Raw genomic sequence first — 22,651 nt, forward strand, 5'->3', positions numbered from 1 at the left:
AAACACTCTAGAAATTGTTCTGTTTATGTGTAAGTCAGAGAAGCATCATAAACACCAGAGAAAACAGCTTTAAAACAATGATAAATTCAGGATCAGAATTCTGGACTTTAAATTTAAGGGAAGAAATATTGAATGTAAAGAGCCAAGGCAGTTGAGTAAACTTTCTGTAGGTCTTTGGTCCCTACTTTATATGGGGACAGAAGGCACTATTTCTTTACTAATTTTGAGTCACATTAGAGACATTATTCAGCTTTTATTCACCCACAGGATTCCAAGTAACAAAAACTTATCTGTGTCAAGAGAAAACATAGTGTTGTACAAGGGGATAGGTGAGCAGACAGTTGTCTTGAATCAAGATGAAACAAATAGAGGACATACCTGCAGGAATCAGCAAACACCAAAGGAGGTAAAATAAGAGTTAAAAACAGTTTTAAACTTAATGAAAGCAGTTGAAGAAAGATCTGAAAAAAAGGTGACATCTTCATAAGGGGAAATAGAGCAGAATGTAAAATAGGACATAAAGTAAAATTTTTCACAAAAGAAATGAAGGTAGAATAAAACAACATCTGGGGCTTTCCCAAAACAGCTAAGAATAAGAGATTAATCCAATATTTCGGCAGTATCTATGAAATGCTGTTGAGAGAGCTGACATTTATAATGGGTTTATATCCTGTGTATTAGGTGCATAGACTCAGAGGAAAGGGATTGTGCAACCTCTGCTAGAATGATGCATAGTTTGCGCATACATTTGAAAGGAATCCTTATGAAGAAGCATTTCCATGATGTCTGTCAGAATAGTTTTGTTAAATATTTTGCTTTATTGGAGCTAAAAAGTATTACAGAGCAGTGGATAATGCAAAATATTCTCATGCATTATAGCTAATCTCATTTCTAGAGGGAAAAATAATTCTGGGGTCTTTAAAAGAGCTAATGACTTGGTTATATCTATAGAAGTAGATTACATCATTATTTAATGACTATGAAAGGAGTTTATAGACATGCAACTGAGTAATATCTTTTTAGAGTTAATAATCCTACAAGTAACTTGTCAAGTGCTTGGAAAACTGCAGTGTAATGGCTTCACATACAAAGTATATGCTACTGCTTTTGCCTGTTTGGGAGGCAACTTGTCTACAAGAGCAATACAGAACTACTTGCATTTATAGAATCGTAGAATCACAGAATATGCTGTGTTGGAAGGGACACATCAGGATCATTGAGTTCAACTCACGACCCTGAACAGGATACTCTAAAAATCCCACCGTGTGCCTGAGAGCATTGTCCAAACACTTGAACTCAGACAGGCTAGATGCTGTGGCCACTTCCTTGGGGAGCCTGTTCCAGTGCCCAACCACCCTCTGGTTAAAGAACCATTTCCTAATATCAAACCTAAGTGCCCCTGATTCAGCTTCATGCTGTTTCTAGCCTTGTCACTGGTCACCACAGTCAGGAGATCTGTACCTGCCCTGTCTCTTCTCCTCATGAGGAAGCTGTAACTGCAATGGGGTCTCCCCTTCATCTCCTCCAGGCTGAACAGACCAAGTGACCTCAGCTGCTCCTCATAAAGCTTCTCCTTCACCACCTTGGTGGCCCTCATTTGGACGCTCTCTAATGGTTTAATGTCTTATATTATAGTGCCCAAAACTGCCCCCAGCACTCAAGATGAGGCTGCCCCAGTGCAGAGCAGAGCAGAGCAGAGCAGGACAATCCCCTCCCATGCCCAGCTGTGATGCTGTGCCTGAGGTACCCCAGGGACACCACTGGCCCTCCTGGCTGCCAGGGCACTGCTGGCTCATGTTCAACTCGTCATCAACCAGGACTCCCAGGTCCCTTTCCACAGTGCTGCTCTCCAGCCTCTTGTTCCCTAGTCTCCATACACGACCAGGGTTGCCCCATCCCAGGTGCAGAATCCAGCATTTGTCCTTTTTAAACTTCATATGGTGTTACAGGCATGGTGTTGGGAAGATATATATGTCATCTGCAAAACTTACAAAAAATACAATTTATCACCAGGAACGCCTGCTTGAAATTGCAGAAGTTTTTGCACATAAGGTTAAATTTACAGGAAGCAGTTGTTACAGATCTTATGTTGACTGCAGTAGAAAGGATACAGTTACTTTTGGAAAGCAGCACCAAAGGAAGTAGGTGCAACATATCTTGATTATTTTGAAGACAATAGAGTAATAATTAGTGAGAAAATAATTTGCTTGAGTTTAAGCAGCTACAATAAAAAGATCTAAAAGCTTTCCTAACAAAAAAGTATTCTATCAGTTTATGACAAGATAATCACTTGGAAAATGCAACCAAGAAAATATAGCACCAGTTTAGAGTACTGCAGTAAAGGTTCTTTGCTCATGATGTTAATATTTTAAATTTAGAGAAAGAAAGTTGCACAAGATTAGGAGAAAAAGAAACCCCAAAAACTAGTAGATGAGGAAGTACATGGGTATCAATTCCTTCCCAAAGAATTGGAGAAAAATTATGAGTTTACATGATTATTTTATTTCCTCTAAAAGCATTAGTGAAGTAAAGAAAGTTTAGATTGCTAAAATGTAACTTTGAGGAAGGAAAATGGAAACAATGTACTTTTGGCACAAAATAGGATTGTCAAAATCAGCGCACATCTTTAAAATCAACAAGATATAGTGGCGCTTGAAGTAGGTGTAAAGCAGAATTCTGTATGGTATCTTTGGAGTAGTGAAATATAAACTAGGGAGAGTGAAATATGAGCTAGGGAGAATTTGGTAAATTATGCATACAATGACTGATTCTCCTGATATAAGTTTTTAAATTAAAGTTTTGTATGCATCAGAATTCATTTTTGGTCAGCCACATCTGATGGTAGGCTAAAAAGAAACTTGATTTATAATGAAAAGAGAACAACAGACCTGGGATGAGATGCCTTACAGCAACTGATACTTCGGAGCAGATAAGGGAGAACCTTGTAATGGGTTTTATTTGTTTTGTTTTCTATCTTGGCAACATTTTTTATAGCTTCGTAACCAAGGGTATAGTAGTTGCTCCACTAGAGAACAGTTGTTTGAATTATTTTTTAAATCTTCCAGTTTGAAGATCCACATGCAAGGGGTTTTTATTTGCTTTATTCTGGCATTTTTTATCAGGAGGCCAGGTGTGTGTTCTTCATCAATGAATTATAAGGAAAATTATTTTCATATTATTGCCAACATGGTGTATAGTTGCTTTCTAATTTCTATCATGTTGTAATAATATCTATAGATATTACCCACAGTTATCTATTAGAAATGCACATGAGTGTCTTTTAGTGGTTAGAATTTGTCATTGTGAGGGCATTCACTTCATCATCCAATATTGATGTTCAAGGGAGGAATGAGGGGTGGGAAGGAGGGAAGAAGAAAGAGAGTGAAAAGACACAAAAAGATAATTAACAAAGTGGGAGTGGGAGAGGAGGAGGGAGGGAGAACAAACCCTTTGGGTATGCAGGGCAACTTATGCTTTCCAGTACAGATAATCTGAAGTGTTTATTATTTCCAGTGGTTTCAATTTCCCCTTTCATCATCATGCTTGTTTAAATTTTAGGTTGTTCTTGAATATAGCCCAGTTGGGCCTAAATTTGCAATTGCAATGAGCTCCCAAATGTTTACGATACATCCAAATGTTTATGGTCATCCTATCAAACAGATATTGTAGCATTATTTTCAAGAAAACCTGGACTATCCAGTAATCTACTTTTTTTTTGTCCTACTGAAACACAGTTAATGTGAATTTCCTACTGTCAACACACTGTAAAACACACTTATATTAAGTGACAAATGCTATGTTACAATGAATATTTATTGACGTATTTGCTAATGTGAACAACATGGAAGGTTAGAAATGTAGCTTTTATAGAGTTTATGTTAAAGCCTTAATGCTCTGTGAAGCTACTTTCTCCATTTCTTGGGTATTTTTGGGGGTTTTTTTTGGCTTGGTTTTTTTGGTTCCTTTGTTTTTTTAGTTTTGTTTTTTCTTTCAGTTTTCTACTTTCCAGGTGGAAGAAACATAGTTGAAATAATCTTTTGGAAAAAATCATACCTCATCTCTCTGGGATGGTGTTTCAGGTTCTTATTTCTTTTCTAAATTCCTCTTTCTCTTCAGCATGTTTGACAGCAGGCTACTTCCCATCTGGCTTGGGCAGATTTTCTTCTGAATTGCCATTTGCTTCAGTGTTGAACCTGGAGCACATAGATGGCTGACAAGTGAATATTTGGAACTGATTCCACATGAATAGATCTACTGAGCATGCACCTTTCAGATGATCTGCCTTTACGTGGCAGATGAGGAGTATCCTGTCGATATATGCCAGACAAACTCTGTGTGTGTGGAGATATATGCAAAGTAATGCCTTTGACATTTTGAAAATGACAAATGGTGTGTGTAAGTAATCTTGAAAATTGCATAAATTTCTTCTAGCTCTTAAGAAATACAAAATGAAAAATAGTATATAGCTATGGCGCATAGAAGAAATTAGAGCTAGTCATTTCTCTAATGTTTCTCTGTTGCTGAGCTGCAGAAAATTGCAGAATTAGATTAAGAGGGGGGTTTAATGGTGTGGCAGTAATGTTCCTAAAACACCTGATAATGGTGAGGCAAAAAAAATTTGAGAAAAAGGTGAAATACCCATTTCTTTATCATATATTCCTTTGCAGTTAATACAATCAAATTCTGCTATTAATATCAACAATGCCTCAGTTGCAAAATATAACGAGATGAATGTTTGAATATGTAACATGATTCTCTTCACTTTTGCAAGGTTTTTTTACTAACTCTTCACTAGCTGTGGTCAAGTGGATCAAACTATGATTCTTCTGAAGCATATCACTCTTTGTGTCCCTGCCACTTCCATATTGATGGACTACCAAGATACCCTGAGAAATACTGGAAAGGGTTTAACATTTAGATATTTGAAAGCTAATTTTTAACTCAAAAATTGTTTAAAAAAACCCAAAAATTGCACTCCCTGGCTATATAGAGACTCTTCACTGTGCATGGGCACAAAATACATCTCTCAGGATAGGAATGATGTAAAGTGATGTATTTTGGGGTCAACATTTCCAGCATTTCATTTCAAGTCTTATATAAATACCCGTTATACAAAGTTAGAATAACTTGCAGCAGTAACACAGATACAGTTATGAAAATTAATTTGTATAAGTGGATTAAATATATCTGCATAGGGGATGTTTACAAATTCACAATAAAAAGTTGGCAACTACTGTGATGTAAGAAAGTTATACCTCAGATGTCAAAAAGAAGGATGTATGAGTAAAATCAACAGCATTCCAGCAGAAATGCATTGGCTGCAGGCCCCAGATATCAGCACAGTCACTTAAGTTCAAAGCATGAAACAAAACATCTAAGTTCTCACGTTCTGTTGACTCACAGGTGCCTTTTTCAGCAGTATTCTTTTCTGTAAATTCAAATAAAATATCAAATAAAATGTCTTTTTTAACAGAAAGTTTTACATCTCACACAAAAAGCCATATTTTTCACAATACATTGTTCTAAGAGATTTTCAAAATTGTGCCCACTCACATAAGAATTCCAAAAAATCTCTTTGGCCAACTGATGTAATATGCATATCACTTACGTTTCTTTATATATTTTTGCATAATGTAACCAATCTTAGCATTTTAAAATTTTATTTTTTTTAAAATCAGACCCAAGAGTGGCTTTAGTTTCCTTTCTTTTGTAATTTTTTCAAATTTCAGTCAACTGTGTAGCATGTAATTAAAATGCTGTTTGGAGTATGTGCATTTTGAAGACAGTAAAATTCATATAATTTCATCAGTCACAGAATCTAGAAGAGTATTTCACACTCCATTCGCTCAAATTAAAGGTTTCACTGCAGAAAAAAAGTAATTCAGACAATAATTTATGATCTGCTACTTGATATCTTCTCTAGGAATATGGCTTCATTAATTATTTATATTTATCTAAGCCATTAATAAATTAAATAAGATAGCATTTTTCCTACCTCAGTGGTAGGCTGCTGGATTCAAAGATAATTTAAACAAATAAATTGTTTAATCAGTGAATGTATGACAGTTAATTCTCATGTTGAATTCTGTAACTATGTATAGATTCAGCTGATTTATATTACCTGTTCTGTCTCCAGGGGTTGACCTACAAGAAGTATTCACAGTAAAAGTCTTTATATTATAATATGGATTTTTTTTAGCTGACCTGACCATGTTCTTAATGCAGGTATTTTACAAAATATTTCACTATCTGCCTTTTTTAAGGGCATGTTTCCAAATGTAGAAAATTACAAACCAGGCACAGTGGGGATACAAATTACTTAAGACAGATCTTTTAATAGATGCTTGTAATTTCAAATACTTTAGCTTAATATATTAAATATACAAACAAATAAATTATTCATTTCCTAAATATGCAACATCAAGTGAAAAGAATAGTCTTAACTCTCCCCTTAGAGTTTAGCCAGCCTCCTTCCCTGCTGCATTTATTATTCCAGACAGATTTTCCAGCCTGGGTTTTTTGGGTTTTTTTTTGTAAATGTCTAAAAATTAGTTTACTTTTGGGGCTTGCCTGCAAAATAAAAACTGGGTAAAATAAGAGTAAATTCCTTGTAAATGCATGACTATCACTTCATCATCCTATAGATGTGTAGGATGTTGTCCCCTATGTTTTGTCCAACTTTTAAAAGGTGAGAGCTTTGCTATTTGCAACAGCATATATGAACAGGATGTGTGGGAATGGTTTAAAGCTGCACTAGGAGAGTTCTAGACTGGATATTAGGAAGCATTTCTTTATCCAGAGGGGAGTCAAACACTGAAATGTACTTTCTAGAGAGGTGAATCCTCAAGTCTATCAATGTTTAAGAGACATTTGGAGAATGTTTTTACCAATGTGCTTTTACTTGGTCAGCCCTGGATTTGCCAGTCAGTTGGACAAAATGATTGTCGTAGGTCCCTTTAAACTGAAATATTCTGTTTTGTTCTATTCTATTCCTTTGATACTATTTTTTATACAGTTAATTTATTTTTCTTTTTTCTTCTTTCACTTTTCCTTTTTTCCCTTGTCCTGTTTTTCTCTCTCATTTTCTTTCTGTTTGCTTTTACAGTTAGAGAAGGTTACTAGATACACCAAAAGGATTGGGTTGGAGTGATAGATTTTAATCACTGAATGTTTTCAACTTACTTCAGTATTCCCAGTATGTTTTAATGTACATAATCAGACCAATTACATTACTTCAATTCTTACAACGTTCAGTTCTGAGAAAGTGCTTTCTTATCAGTAAGAAGATGAAGTTCTTTGTTGCTTTTCCAACTGCTTTTTGAGGACAGATTTGAAGGAAAGACATTTTTACCTAGAGAAGTGTTTGACAAGAAACTTTTACATGCCTACTGCTTCCATTCTATGGCACTTTTCTTTGTTCCAGCACAGTTGCACAAACATTCCTGCACATTTTCAGCCTGTCCCTCTAGTTTTAATATACTTCTATTAGAAACAACAGGGATAGCAAGGATTTAAAGATTGATTTTTTGAACCAGATAATTTATTAAATTAAAAAAAAAAAAAAACAAACTAACAAGAAAACCCAAAACCTACCAACCAACCAACCAAAACAAAGCTCCCCAGGCATAACAGTTCTATCTCTAACATATGTGAATACAAAAGTAAGGCTGAAGTTTCACTGTCATGTCAAACTGCCATAGGGCTGCTGCGCTTTGCAAAAGCTGACAGCTATTTGAGCTGCTTTAGTGAACTAAGCCAGCAGAGTACTATTTATCGTTTTTTTCATGAAATTATTTTGCTTTATATTTGTCTACATAGCTGCTAATGAGGCTGGAAGTATTCATAGTATGGAGAAAGCAGTTATAGTAATGAGGGATATGGAAGAGAAAATGGGATTTCTGCATGGGTAGCTGTTAGGGAGAGTCTGAAGACAATCCTGAGAGACTTCCCTGTTTTCTGGTAGTTTCAAAAAGGTCTAATGTATCTCTCAGTAGGAGAAACAAAACAGTTGTAATTTAACGGATGTGAGTGGATGCAGTGCAGAGGGGAGGTGTCTAAGTGACTTTTCCATATATTTAAAATAGTTATTTTCCCAATACCTTCCATTCATTCTGTCTGAAAGTTTGCAAACCTGAGTATCATCCTCTTCACATTAGTGCTTCTTTTTTTATCTTTTTTTGTTTTTTCTCCTGGAGGTCTAGGCTAAGAATCAAAGAACATTATGGTAGCAAGACAGCCACAAGAAATTATAATACTGGCTAATATTAAAAACATTAAAATAAAATTTAAAAAAAGGATCCCATGGATCTTTTCAAAAGTAACTGTTTGGAGTTTATAAATATTCCTTACTCTTTGAAGTTAAGTTCTGATTGTAGCTAAGGCTGCTTTCCGTATCCTGACATAATTCTCTTTTCACACCTCCACCAAATGTAAAAGGTGACATATTTTGAAGAGTCGTTTTGAAAACTTTCCTTAAATCTCAGGCAAGACTAGAAAACAATGCTAGTGAGCACAATGACTGGCACTGAGCATTACTGGCACATTTATTTCAATTAATGCGTACATTTAGCAGTCAGTGATCAATGTAGAATTAATTTTAGATTTTTTTTCCAGGAGACACAGGTTTGGTTTTTTTTTAAAAAACAATTTTTTGTTACTATTTTTTGTTACTTCTCTTAAACATTAACAATTTTCTAAAATCAGAGTTCTATGTTGCCTTGCTTGAAGAAATAAAAGAAAAAGAACACCCTAAGCTCCAGAGAGAGACAGTTAGTGAGATTTTCTTCTACTCTTCCATTACTCTGTTGTGTCTGACACTGGTGGGTAAACAGAAGGACTATTCTTTTTACACATCTATGATTAAATATATTTGTGTAAAACCAGCATAGCCACGGATATGAATGATACAGAAACCTTTCAAAAAGCAGTTTCAAAACTGAAAGGAATAACAGATAAATTATATATCAATTTAGTCCCTGAAATTGTTAACAATACACTTGGTTGATGTAACTGAAACAAAATTCTACATATCTGAAAATAGTGAACAGTTTGGAAGTTCAAAATTTTCATTTTTGCAAATGTATTCCTAGATTTCCTCTGTAAAGTAAGAAAGCCATTCAACACTGGCTGTTGATTTAATCTTTGTTGTGATTTCAGAATCTGTAGCTATTTCCTGCTGATACTGTGCGGGACACAGGATATCTGAGCCACCTTTGTTAGATGTTGTAAAGCACTGATCCTGGAGAAAAGTTTCCATTTCACAGTCCAAAACTCTACTTAAAAACTGTGCATATTTTCTTATGTATATGTATACATATACCCTTAGTTAAAAAAAAAAATTCACTTTGCATATGAATATGGGACACGCGAACATCTTCCCACTGCCTACACTTTTCAAGATCTAAAGCAGCAGTAATAATAATAATAATAATCATCATAATAATAATAATCATAATCATAATAATAATCATAATTCTAAGGCAATAATTTGTTTTTATGGTTAAGACACCCTAGATCTTTTGAAGCTACTTGTTACCAGCAGACCATATATATTACATAACATGAGAAATTTTTACTGGTCCTTGGAGATGAGGCATATAAACAAATCTGTCTCTGTAGAAATAAATAGGAAACCATGTACCAAGACAGAATACCTTTTTAACCTATGCTTGCCTGCACTTAGTCTGTAATCCTTCATACAATATGAACTGTAATATTCATCACTTATACATGCATAAATGTGCTGAGCTTCAGTTCTCCTATAACTAAAACAAATTAATACATTTGTCTTTATTAGTTGAACATAATGAAAAAAAAGGTGCAAATTATTTATTTTTATGCAGGTCAAGCCATGTATTGAAACTAATTTGAGAATTTCAACTGCCTGAGCAGTTAATTTATTATTTCAGAAATGTAAAACTGTGTAACCAACATATTTGATGAAAGAACTGTTTTTTATGGTTGCCTCAGGATTATGAGCATATTGAAGCACTGTCTGGGAGGCATGCTGAGACTGAGCTTTATATCAACAAGGAATTGCCAAAACACTTAACATCCTGTTTGTGAGCCAACTCTGCGCTAGAGAAGGGGCTTCTAGTAGGAACTTACCAAACAGATACAACCAAAGCAAAGACATTATTAAAACTTCATGTTGATGTTATTGTGCCTAGGACATAATGTATGGTATTCTGTTGTGTAATGGTCTAGGACTAAGTCATCTGAGAAGCAGCTGAGGGAGGTGGGGCTGTTTAGCCTGTAGAAAATGAGGCTTAGGGGAGACCTTCAAGAAGGTCGGCCTTTTCTCCCAGGCAGCTAGCAACAGGACAAGGGCTTCAAGCTGCTCCAAGAGAGGTTCAGGCTGGACATGAGGAAGAATTTCTCTTCTGGAAGTGGTAGCAAGTACTGGAATGGGGTGTCCAGGGAAGTTGTGGAATCACCATCCCTGAAAGTGTTCACAGAACAACTGGATGTTGCACTTTATGCCATGGTTTAGTTGACAAGGTGGTTTTTGGTAAAAAATTGGACTTGATGATCTTGGAGGTCTTTTCCAAAATTAATGATTCTATGATTCCATGAGTCTACAGATTGGATTGACAAAGACTCATCTACAAATTTAAAATTTCTTTGGCCTGATACATTGTCCTTAATTAGAAAAAACTGGTGGATAACATCCCAGCATATGGTATTTCCACAGTTTGTAGTTAGATGAACTCAAGGCCACTTCACACCTCAGTTCATACCCATGATGAAACAGTTAATAGCAAGATATTAATTGTTTAGAGAATTTCCCTTACAGCTCACCAAAGGATTGGGGTGTTCTGCAAGAGTGTGAAATGAGTTTTCAGGTGGGACAGATTTGTTATGACCTTACACTTGTCTTTCAGCATAATCTTATCTGCCTGACCAAAATCTTTACATATACCAGAAACAATTGTAGAATTTCTTTAGGCCTTATTAATTCATCTGTTTACTGTTGGGTAGTGTTAGACAAATATCTCTTTCAAAGGAGGCTATATTTGCAAACTGTTTATATGTGAGTGTCACAGATTTGCAAGGTGAATTGAAAAAAGAAAGCACTGTACAAATATCAAATACTATTATCTGTGGCAAAAAATATCATTGATTTTCTCACTAGAGGTTTCAACAAAGATAATTGTGTATTATGATAATGATCTTTTCAAATTTTCTGTGATGTTAAAATGCATGAAGAGTCTACGAAAAATGTTACTATCACTCATTTATTTAATCTAAGAGATGTGCTCTACAGCAGTTTATAATTATAGTTTGAGGAGTGGTTGATAAAAACTTTACCTGTATCAGAAAAAAAAAGAGATATAGCTGGAAGGCTAATAAAATAATTTAACAATGATCTGAGCATTTAAAACAGTAAAAACAATCCATAAATATCTTCATTTTGTTCCGGTTATCTTGAAACTACAAAAAGAAACTGTGTATTTAGTATTCAACCTGTTATTGTCATGTCTTATTTGAATTATTCATTATAGACAACCATTATCCTTTTTTGTTTTGTTTTATAATATACTCACTGTGAAGCATAGATATGTTTTAATCTAGTTGCAAATTAATATTTTTAAGTATGTTCTTTTCCCTGTCCTAAAATAATAAGTACATATGAACATGAGAATTACTTAATGGCTATTGTACTTCCAACTTTCAGATATTCATCTAACTTTGATATATTTTGTATGTTTATGTCTGGGAAATTAATATGTAATAAATCTCAGCTACATCATCCATCTTGGTTACATTTCAGCTTTATATACCTACATGAACTTTCAAATAATGGTTCCATAAAGAAATGACAGAAATTAGCCTCACCTGGGAATTGATTAGGAGTGGGAAGAAGTGAAAACAATTAGAGAACACACCACCTGAGAAAGTGTTTCGATTACATTTAGCATAAAATACTGATTTTAAGTGTTCCCCGAATTACCAGAAACTTGTCTTTTCCAAGCCATACACATAGCTCAAAGATGAATATGTATATATATATATGTAAAGGTATAGTGAGCAGGTTTGGTTTGGATTTTGTTTTGAGTGTTTGCAGTTTTAATTTATATACAGGGTAGTTTAGACTGCTAAAATCTAGTTAGACAGTAAACATCTACTGAGGATTTTCCATTATAGTAACTACAACTTAATGAATATTTTCTGTTTGCTCCATATCTAGTGTTAAAATATTATAATCCTAATGTAACAGAAAGTGTCTGGGTTAAAAATAAGAATCTACAAACAGTGATTTTTTTTCATCAAAAAGTTGATTTTGAAAATGGAGCCAGGTAGTGGGAACTGATAGTATTCCTTTTCTTTGTTCATATATTTCTTGGAGTTTTTAGAACCCACAGATAGAAAGAATGAACCAAGCTTCATTGACCCTTCTTTCTGTTGCTTCCTCCCCATCCTGCCTAGAGAAGGTAAAGAGGGTTAGGGAGCTGAGGTGGCTGTAACTTTTAAAACAAAAACATTTCTGTGGTGAAAAAAGTTCTCCTGTAGCCAGCAGCTAATACTTTCCTACAGCACGTAATAACTGTGACTGTCAGTCTTTATTACTGAGTGCTGACTATACTCTAGATTCCTGGAAGGTTTTTCAGTCTCTGTGATATATGAGGCTGTAGGAAATAGTTTTCCATGGTTCTTCATAATCTGAACATCTACTCCACAGTTAGGTATAAACTTTCCATGTTGTTTCTGTCCTGCATATGACTGCAGTATGCATGACACTTGTGAGAAACTGAACTCCACATAATGTGTGACCATCTGTCTCCTAGGAAGGATTGTCTGTTCCAAAGGACTGGGCTGAATTTTGTCTTGTAAAAGTAAAAGGAAACCTTTACCATAGTAACAGATGAGCAGGGATAACAGAACAATACAAACCCCAAAACTTTCAAGTATGATATGACTAAGCACGCGAGCAGTTTGGTGGCACAACATTTAGACTGCGGTTCTTGGTTGGGCTAAGTGATTGGATAAGAGAGATGTTGTTAAGATAAACTTAAATGATTCACCCATTCCCAGTAGTATAAATGGTGTTAATCAGCATTCTTATGGAAATTTCAGGCATGCTTAACTGGAGTGAGATTGTGACTGCAGTGTATTGTATTTACAGACTATCTTTAGGATAGATAGATAGATAGATCAAGGTGGCATAATCACAACAGGAATGTGTTCATGCTGAAAAACAAACTCAAAACTAATAAGACATAACTCTCCCATTCTACTGAAAGAAGTTCTAAATTATCTTAATTTTATACCTAGGTTCTGAATATGATGGTGTATTCCTAACAACCTTTGTCTTTTGCTCAGGCCAAATACACAGAATAGAAATAATGTTGCAAGATAAATAGAACTGTCTTGGGATTATTAATAACAAAAGAAAAAACAGAAATAAAAGATGCTATCGCTGTGTATTCAGAATGTATTTTTCCTATCTAGAAAATCAAAAGTAACATGTAGGTATGTCCTGTGGCATATTTAAAAGCACTAGGCAATTCACAGTCATTCCTTTTGGTAAAGTCCCCCTGGCTCAATGGAACAAAAAATTTCCTGGCTCAAAATTTTCTCATCGAAGGAGTTAGCAGAATTCTGCTCTTCCTTTTGATTTACTTAAAGTCAGAATCAGTTCTACAATTCCCAATATGCTCCAACTGCTTTCATATGATAGAATGAGTAAAACAGACTAAGAGTAACCAGGCAGGAGATTTTACTAAGTTAAAATCTAGTAGGAAGCTTTTTCAAAACCAGTTAGATCAGCAGAATTTCAAAATACTAATCTGTATGCAGTGAAGCCTCAATATAAAAATCTTATGTGTTCATAATTTATGTTTAAACATATCATTATGTGTATAAATCTTTACATATTGAGACTTCAGGGCAGAAAACATGTCTATGTATAGCTTCTCCAGTAACTCTGGGAGACTGTTAGTTTTTTAGAGATGCTTTAGAAAAAGGTGTTTTATGAAAATTTTTATTTTTAGTTTAAACTTCTGTAAGCAGGTAACTGCAATTAGAAATTATTGCTTCCCTTCTTGAGGTAATTGAACTTGTGCAGGAAGGAAGAACCACCCCTATAATCTATAACAGAAGGGCTTGAAATTATTCCATCAGAAATTCTCATTCCTGCAAACAGGAACTAGAGAAGGATCAGTAGATAATTTATAGATTATATTCTGTAGATCTTTCAGTCCCAGTTTTTCATAGTAATAAATAATCAATTGATAGGGAAATAAAAGAGGTAGAAACCAACAAAAAAGAGGAGAGAAAAAGTCAGATATTTTCATACTGGTCTTTTGCCTTTCTCTTCACTCAGTGGAAGATTATGCACTCACTTTTTCATTTTGGAAGAGCATTTTAAAAATCACTCTCTCTTCCCTCCCTGTCTTCCCCCCATGCAGAGACTTGTAAGATTTTCAACTGCTTTGTCTTTGTATTGAAGGTTGAGATGGGAAGTTTTTATTTCCTCATGTTCCTATTTCCTCCTCTTTCTTTTATTTTTCTTTCCTTTTTTTTCCTTATGCTTTATTACTTCATTCATATTCATGCTGTAGGTATTTTGAAAATTCATTCATATATATTGACTGTGAGTATTAGAGTTTCTATTTTGCTTTTATGGCTTTTTTGTTTTTGTTTTGAACACTAAATTCTCTTTAATGAGGATTTAAATAAAATTACATTAAACACTTTACATTTAAAAATGTAAAAAGCAGGACATTTGCTTCTTGCAACACCTCATGGTAGGGCTTGAGTCATCTTTCAGTCATGTGATGAAAGTGATAGAGAAAATTACCTGAAAATGTCAGAAATCTTTTGCATTTACTTTTACTTCTGCTAACATTTTTCATTTCTGCAGGAAAAGCAGCTATTATACCCAGAGTGTAATCTGGGTGCCTTGACCACATTCTCTATTTATTGCTTCTTTCTTTTTTATGCTACCAATGTCATCCACAGATCAGTCTGTGATACTTTTAGCCACTTTAGCCCCTTTTGTGCTTTTGGGTGGATTTTCCATTGCTGGGATTTACAGCCCTGTTTGTAAGAGTAAAAAGCCGGGAGAAAATTTAGTCAGAGGAAATATTGTTCATATGCTTCCTTTGTTCTCTTAAGGGCTGCTTGAGTAAGTGTAAACAGAACTAAAAATTCCTTTTCTCAAAGTATCAGATTATTAGGTGTACTCAATATTTCCTGCAAAATGAAAACCTATGAATTTAGAACATTTTACATCCTTCAGAATTAGAATAGAACTACAGCATTCAATGCTAGCTTTTTCATGGGTATAAATTTTTAAATGCTTGATTTCACATCAGCAATATATAATGCTTGTCATCCCACATCGATCCTTACTTGTGACAGGATCTCTTCTTAGACAGGATAATAAGGTATAACAAATATAAACATTGCAGTAGAAAGGCCCTGTAATCCATTCCAGAATTATTTGTGTAAAATTTTGCAAACCACAAATAGTATTACAATTACTATTGTACTGGATCACTATTATCTGTGTGTTTCTAATGCAACCTTCATAAACTTAACTAATGGTAGACTGTATTAGCCCATGCTTTATTGTTTCTGTCTATGAATTCCTCAGTTAATTAATTTTTTAACTTCTTCAAATAGACTAGAATTGTGAGTGTAAAAATCTGATCCCCAGAAAATATAAATAATACATGAAGAATAGATGGTACTCACTATATTTAGACCAACAGAGAGTGTGGAAACAAAATGCAAATCAGTTTAATTAGAAAGCATCCTGTCAGATCAGAAGACAGCTTAAACTGAGTCCAAGACTATTTCTCTGAATCTAATGTTATTTAAGTTGTTGTTGTTAAATATTTATATGCAGTGTAATGTTGAAAATATCCCCAAAAGATTACAGAATGCACTTACACTTCCCCAGGCTCTTGTGGACTAATCACTTCCTTCTTCCATCTGACTGAAGCAACATGTCAAGAGTAGGGTTTGTAGAACTCCAGCATAATCAGGATGGTCTGAAATGATGTGACTTGGGCTCCTGAATGCACAAGAGAGTAGAAGAGAGTTTGTTTTCCTTTCTTTATGCTTACTGTATAGTCCAGTGCAAACACAGTTTACCTCCTAGCACAAAACATCATCCTTTTCTAAGCATAGATGATAAATGCACAAGTCCTTGCAATTTAAATACGTTGGCTCTTCACACCTTTTATTCTTGAATAAAGGAAAAGGTGCTTTTGCATTTTGTAATTAGCAGTTCTTTCTATGTTCTATACTGGCACAGCAGCTCTTTGTTATAAGCTTTCTTCTCAGGACAAGTTCTAGATATGTAAAAAAATTTGAAGAAATATAGAATAAGTTAAAAGAAATTTTTAAAAAAGTATACATATTTCCCAGCAGTTTTAAGACTATAAAACATCTTATCCATGAATTTCTTCAGTTCCTCACAGCTGATCACAGTGCATTGAATAGTTAAACAGGCAGCATCTCGCTAGCAGATACAGAGGATTTTTTTCAAAGGTAGAAAGTTAATGAAAATGTATTTTATTACTCAGCTGAAAGGAAACCTAAAGTCTATAGCCAGTAAGTAGCATTATTATGATAGAGAGAAAAAGAGGAGGGATGCATTATAAGTTGCATTGATATGAACAGAAAGAGGAGATACCATGCCTTTTCATCTACGTTTTTTCTTCCTTTCCTGAGATTTCTTAACCACTTTAATGAAGAGTCTTTTGTTCCTGTTTTCAAAGGACAAGAAAAATGATGGCTTTGTTCTCTACTTAAACATTGCACAAGTCTTAACAGAGAAAGTACTTCTAACTGACATGATTTACTCTCTAACATGCAGAAAATAAAAACCTTCTTCATTGCCATTATTCAATTATCAATGTACATTTTAAAATACCCATTGAGAAGCCCTTATGCACAATGTAAAGAAGAAGAGATTGCATACAAAGATATGACACCAGCCTTTGAACTACCCCTTGAAATATTGAAATGTTCAAAAGATACAAAATTATCATGTAATTTTAAAATAATGAATTATGAGAAAGAAATACATCAAAATATGAGAATATACATCCCTGATATCCAAACATACTGAATATTCTCCTTCTGAATTCTTGCTACCTGGTACTGTTAATAAGTAAGTGCATGCTGAAAGGTGTTTTAAGTGCCTGAAAATCTATCAAATGAAGACTTTTGTGGGTTGGTCCTGAAGCATAAATTGTTTCTCCCTCATTAAATAAAATGACAGGATGAAGTATTCATTAAATATCAGAACTTTTATTAGCTTTATGATACCGAGCTATGAAGCAACAGCCTATAGATTTACATATATTAAACTAAATCTAATGAAGCCCATTCAAAAACTTATTGGGAAAAAGTTGAAAAAATTGAAAGAAGAATACTCTTTGACTGAATATAATATTTGGGCTTGAAGAAGTTTCAGACCATGGGACTAAATGTGATAGGAATTGCTGCATCAAGTGGCATGGCTTACTGAAAACACCAGCTGGATCAAGTTTTCTGGATCTATATTTGTGTGAGCAAGGAGGTTTTTATTTATGTGACCAGTGTGATTGTGTTGAGAAGCAAATGGCTTTTTGACTAATATTATGGCTGTTAAAGATATAGTTTTCATGAGTTATTATTTATTCTTATTTGGAATAACTAACATTTCATGTAATATATTCCATGTGATATTTCTTCCTTGTGTTCTCTTCAGGTTCTCCATATAGAGACAAGATCACTATAGCAATTCTTCAGCTGCAGGAAGAAGGCAAGCTCCACATGATGAAAGAGAAATGGTGGAGAGGCAATGGTTGCCCAGAAGAGGAAAGTAAAGAGGCCAGTGCTTTGGGAGTTCAAAATATTGGCGGAATCTTCATCGTGCTGGCAGCAGGATTGGTGCTTTCTGTCTTTGTGGCAGTTGGGGAGTTTTTGTATAAATCAAAAAAAAATGCCCAGTTGGAAAAGGTAAATATTGTCATTACCTGTTTATTTTATATTATGGTCTATTTAAATAATACTTTAAACGTTTTGTGATGTTTAGTGAAATGTAGGTGATGCATACTTATTGTTTATTCTTATAGTAAAGTATTTGTATAACAAAGGATGACAGCAAAATCTCCGAAGTTTTACACTTACAGCTTTTAATTTTTCTTCAATGTGTTTAATTGTAGCCAGATTTCAGGACAAGTGACTATTTCTCCTCTTATTCAAGCCTGAAAAAAGACAGCTTTTTACTCCTGGAAGTTCACTGCAGTTAATTTTATGGATGAAGAAGAAATCTGAAACTGTAATGGGAAACAAATTAATCTCCTACAGATAATTCTGATTTTCAAAAGACAAACTCTCTGTAGCTCAAAGTCAAAGTCTAAAAATGTCTCTATAGAAATGTTCTTTATAGGAGTTTATACTTGCAAAGTTGTCCTGGTAACATCTGGAAAAGAATACATCAACACGATTCTTTTTTTGGTGGGTTTACTACTGATATGATGTCCTGTAATTTCAAACTGACCCAATATTGAAAATCCTATTGTTAACTTGTTGTGTACTTGCAATTTATACAACCAGAATACTGTAAATGTGCTAAGACTAATAATATATTAAAAATTTGTAGCGGAAATTATAATTTTTTGCATAATAATTAAATAAATCTTTCTATATGTATGTGCCCATGTCTAAACTTAAAATAGAATAATTTATTTTATTGCTATGGCAAAATCTGAATTTTAAACATTGAGAGAAACTGTTGGATTTTGCTAGGTCTTTTTGATTTTTACTTTTGAGGAGATTGTGACCTATGACAATTTTTAAATTTATGTTTAGAAATGTAATTTAATACAATCAGTAGTAAATCCAAAAGATATATTTATATTGGTATTTTTCCAGATGATGCTAGTGAGCTTTTGTAATTTGAGTCATTACTCAGAAAATTTACTATTTGTTTTCACTTCTTTTGAGGCAACTTTTTGGTACTCAAGTTTCCTGTTATAAATATATTGTTAAGATTTTTTTTCTAACACACACTAAGGCAGTGTGAGGTTTCAAGGTCCTAAACACTGTTTGAACATGGGTACATTCATTTATTGTTGAAGGACCCTTTAGGCCCTCTTTACAATACTGCAGGCTAATTCCTTCTGTTAACATACTATTGGAATGTTATGTTTCTGAAATGAATTTGTAAGGAAAAATAATACTGGTTACTTAAGAAACCCATGTAAATATCAATACTTTTTATCCATTCCTGAAATGGATTTGGATCTTATATGAATATCAGTAAAATTTGGTTTAGCTTTTCTGGACTTTTAGCACACACTCAATTAGAAAAATAAGACTGCTTTGGTAATAATTTTGTTACGTGAGTTCAGTATTTTACAGGGTGTAAATACATATGTGACAATATCAGCATGTTGGAAGTTGAGCATGAGGGGAAGCAAACAGAAACTTTCTAATTAAGGACTTGTTTCCTTTAAGTTCTTTAATTTTTTTGGGGGGGGGAGGGGAAAGAGTTTGTTTATGTTTATTTGATTTGATTTTTTTAAACTTTTTCTTTTGTGTTTGTTTTTTTCTCACTTCTTTTCTCATTAGTGTTGGATAGAAATAGCAATGACTGGAGGAATATGACCTTTCAAAAGCATTTGTACCAGAAATGTTTAATAATCAAGTATTTAGATACTTTTAAAAGTGAGGAATAAATCTGAAGCAGCTGAGTTGAGTTGAGTCAGGCTTCGCTCCTTTCTCTCCTCCTTGCCTCCAATCAGTCACCTTCCATCTCCTCCCTGCTGCTCCCAGATACCCTGATATCAACAGACCATTGAAATTTCACTGCAGTTTTATTTATGGAATGAACTTAAGAGGAAGATGATGCTTGCATCCCTACACATGGCCTACCCCAGCATCCCCTCACCCACTCTTCTTGCAGCACCCAAAGACTTTCAGAAAACATCTTTCAACGCCTCCAGGTATAGCAGATCCCCTTTGCCTAGGAGAGGGAGCAACAGCAGCCTAGGGCGAGATGAGAAATCCTGTCATTTCTCCCCAGTCTCTACAAGTCTCTGCTGAGATGAGTAAACAATGCAAATAGTGCTGCCTTGGATATCCTGTGGGGATAGAGGAGGCACCTGTAACAGTTTGGTAACATTTGTGGTTTCATCCCTTAGGAATCAGAGTATCATTCTGGCATAGTGTTTGTCAGTATTTGGGAAGATCAAAGGTCATATTAAGAGCCAAGGAAACAAAATGAATCAGATAACTTCAGCTGCTGAGTATATGGAGTATCCTGCGATATAAGTAGGCATGAGTGTTTGCTTTTTAATGTGTACCAAATATTCATTTGTACTTCCAGCAGGGAGGCAATACAGATTGAAATTGTATAATATAGATATGGGGTTTTAGAATTTTTTATGTCACCCTGCTCTTAGAGCTTGCACATAAACAAGATTTTGTCTGGTGTGAACCTGTTTGGAGGACTGAAATCTTGAAAGGAATCAAGCTCAGAAAAACAGCAGATAAAATGGTGTTATACACTAAAATAAAAAATGTTGCATATTGTAAGAAAAGATGGCTCAAAACATCCATGCCCCTGATGGGTTTAAAAGTCAGAAAGAAATGTATGACACTCCTGAGATTTTCTGTGAAACAGATGATTTTATGCCACCATAACACTTTCCAGACAGAGGGAAATTCCTCTCTTATTGACACCTATTAAAAGCAAAGATAAGCCTGGATGTTATCACAGTTAGACTGCCAGTCACTGGCGCTTTCTAAAGCTAGCTTGGTTGAAAAATAAGTATCCTAAATTACTATTTTCTAGAAAAACCAGTCATTATGAATGTGAAAACAGCTATATATGGATTGAATTCTGCTGTCATTTCTAGCCATTCAAAACTCATTGAGCCTTCAGCAAGATGGAACTAGGTATGCTTGTGTAAAAATAGCAGATGCAAATTTTATTAATTTTGAATTGTTAAGTACTTCAAATAATGTGAATCGAGACACACACCTTAACTATTTGTTAAGAGATGAGGTCATACACTTCCTATAGTAAAAAGTACTAGATTCAGTCTCAACATGTACTGAAACAGTAAGTATACAGCCAACAAAGTATATCTGGATTTACACAATCAAATAATAACATAAACATCAATTAAATTAACCTCTCTGAAATAGTTATTTATTTATAATTCATTATAAAAGCAATAAAAACAATAAATACATTAATGGTTGTTTATATTTTCCATACATTTACAGGGAAGACAAAAGCTATTGAACTTTCCATGTTAAATAATTCACTGCTCAGCTGCACAATTGAGTTGAGAAAGATCAGTCTGGATAATTCATTTCAGAAGACGCAATGACTGAGCTCTTGGCAGAACTGTCCCCAAAGTAGAGATCAGTAGCTAGGAATATACACGTTACATACAGAACTGTTTTACATGCAACTGCAGATTCCACAGAACAAGAAATTCTGAATGCTGAGCTGTGACCTGTATATGAGACTAACTATGTCTTTGGAGATGGCACAAATTTATCTGGGTGCCTCTTGTTTGAAATGAATTGAATACAATAATTTAAAACACTTTCTGCAAAATGTTCAAAACATGTTTTTATAATGTAAGGATAGCAGGAACAAGATTTTCTGATCCTAACTGGCTCAAAAATTCATGCAGCTTTGATGAGCTGCAGCATCTTTAGGTTATGGTACAATTTGATCTTAGTAGAAATTAAATGTGATTTTGCTATGATTGCTAGTAATTCTGAATTTTCTACCTCACACACATGTTTTAATAATGCCATAACCTGGAGTGTGTTTTGGACTGGATGACTCTTCTAGTCTTGCCTAATACACAATCTCACTGTTTCGGTCAGAGAAAGTGCTGGGAATGGCAGAGCACATATTCTTTTCTATGGCAGAATGTTGATATTCCAGTTAGTGCTGTGGGAAAGGGTAGGAGGAGATGGTGGGTCAGAGGCTGACCTGACTGCATTCTTGCAGAGCAACCACAAGATGGTGCCTTCTAATTTCTGAGAGGGAAATTTAATTGTCACTTTTTAATAAAATTTGTGTCGCAATGCTTACCTATTTTTTTAATTGCAGCCTTTCTGAAAATGCTAAAGGCTTGTATTATTTCCCATTGTTTATGATACAAACATCTAATTATGTCATCTACTTGGAAACATGTTATTATCAGACCTTTTTTATCTAGCCAATCTTGACAATAAATGCTCAGTCATTTGCATTTTATAATTGCTTTTGCTGCTGAATGACCTGCTCCCTTATTTTAACAGGCACTCAGAGGGCAGTGAGTAAGCAAGGTTAGAAACAGAAGCCATTTAAAACAATTATGATGTCTTTCCTCTTTTTTTTTTGATTGATGTGCATCAATGCATTTTGGGTTTATGTCCATTTCACACATTTAGTTTTGTATAACTCATATGATTATCGGAAATGCCAGGGAAAACACTGACCTTGAAAACCATTAATATTTAGCACAATGTAATGATGATTCTCAGTTTGAGAATTTATTGACCTTTCCTTTGATTTTGTGTGTTCAGGGTTTTTTTTAAGTATCCTCTGAGATTATTTCCATTTTCATACCACTCTTACACAGTGATTAGGTACTACTGTAAGAGTCAACTGTGTGATAGAAACTACATGTGC

At 34.4% G+C, this 22,651-nt stretch overlaps 1 protein-coding gene across 1 annotated transcript in view; it reads left to right on the plus strand.

Moving 5' to 3' along the window:
• GRIK2 (glutamate ionotropic receptor kainate type subunit 2) overlaps positions 1–22,651 on the plus strand; it is a 353,639-nt gene that overhangs the window by 318,536 nt on the left and 12,452 nt on the right. The window contains exon 16 of the mRNA XM_030944939.1: positions 17,711–17,961. Coding sequence (XP_030800799.1) covers positions 17,711–17,961 — 251 coding nt within the window. The remainder of the gene's footprint in view (positions 1–17,710; positions 17,962–22,651) is intronic.

The sequence above is a fragment of the Camarhynchus parvulus genome, chromosome 3 (genome assembly GCF_901933205.1).
Source record: "Camarhynchus parvulus chromosome 3, STF_HiC, whole genome shotgun sequence".
NCBI classification, from domain to species: domain Eukaryota; kingdom Metazoa; phylum Chordata; class Aves; order Passeriformes; family Thraupidae; genus Camarhynchus; species Camarhynchus parvulus.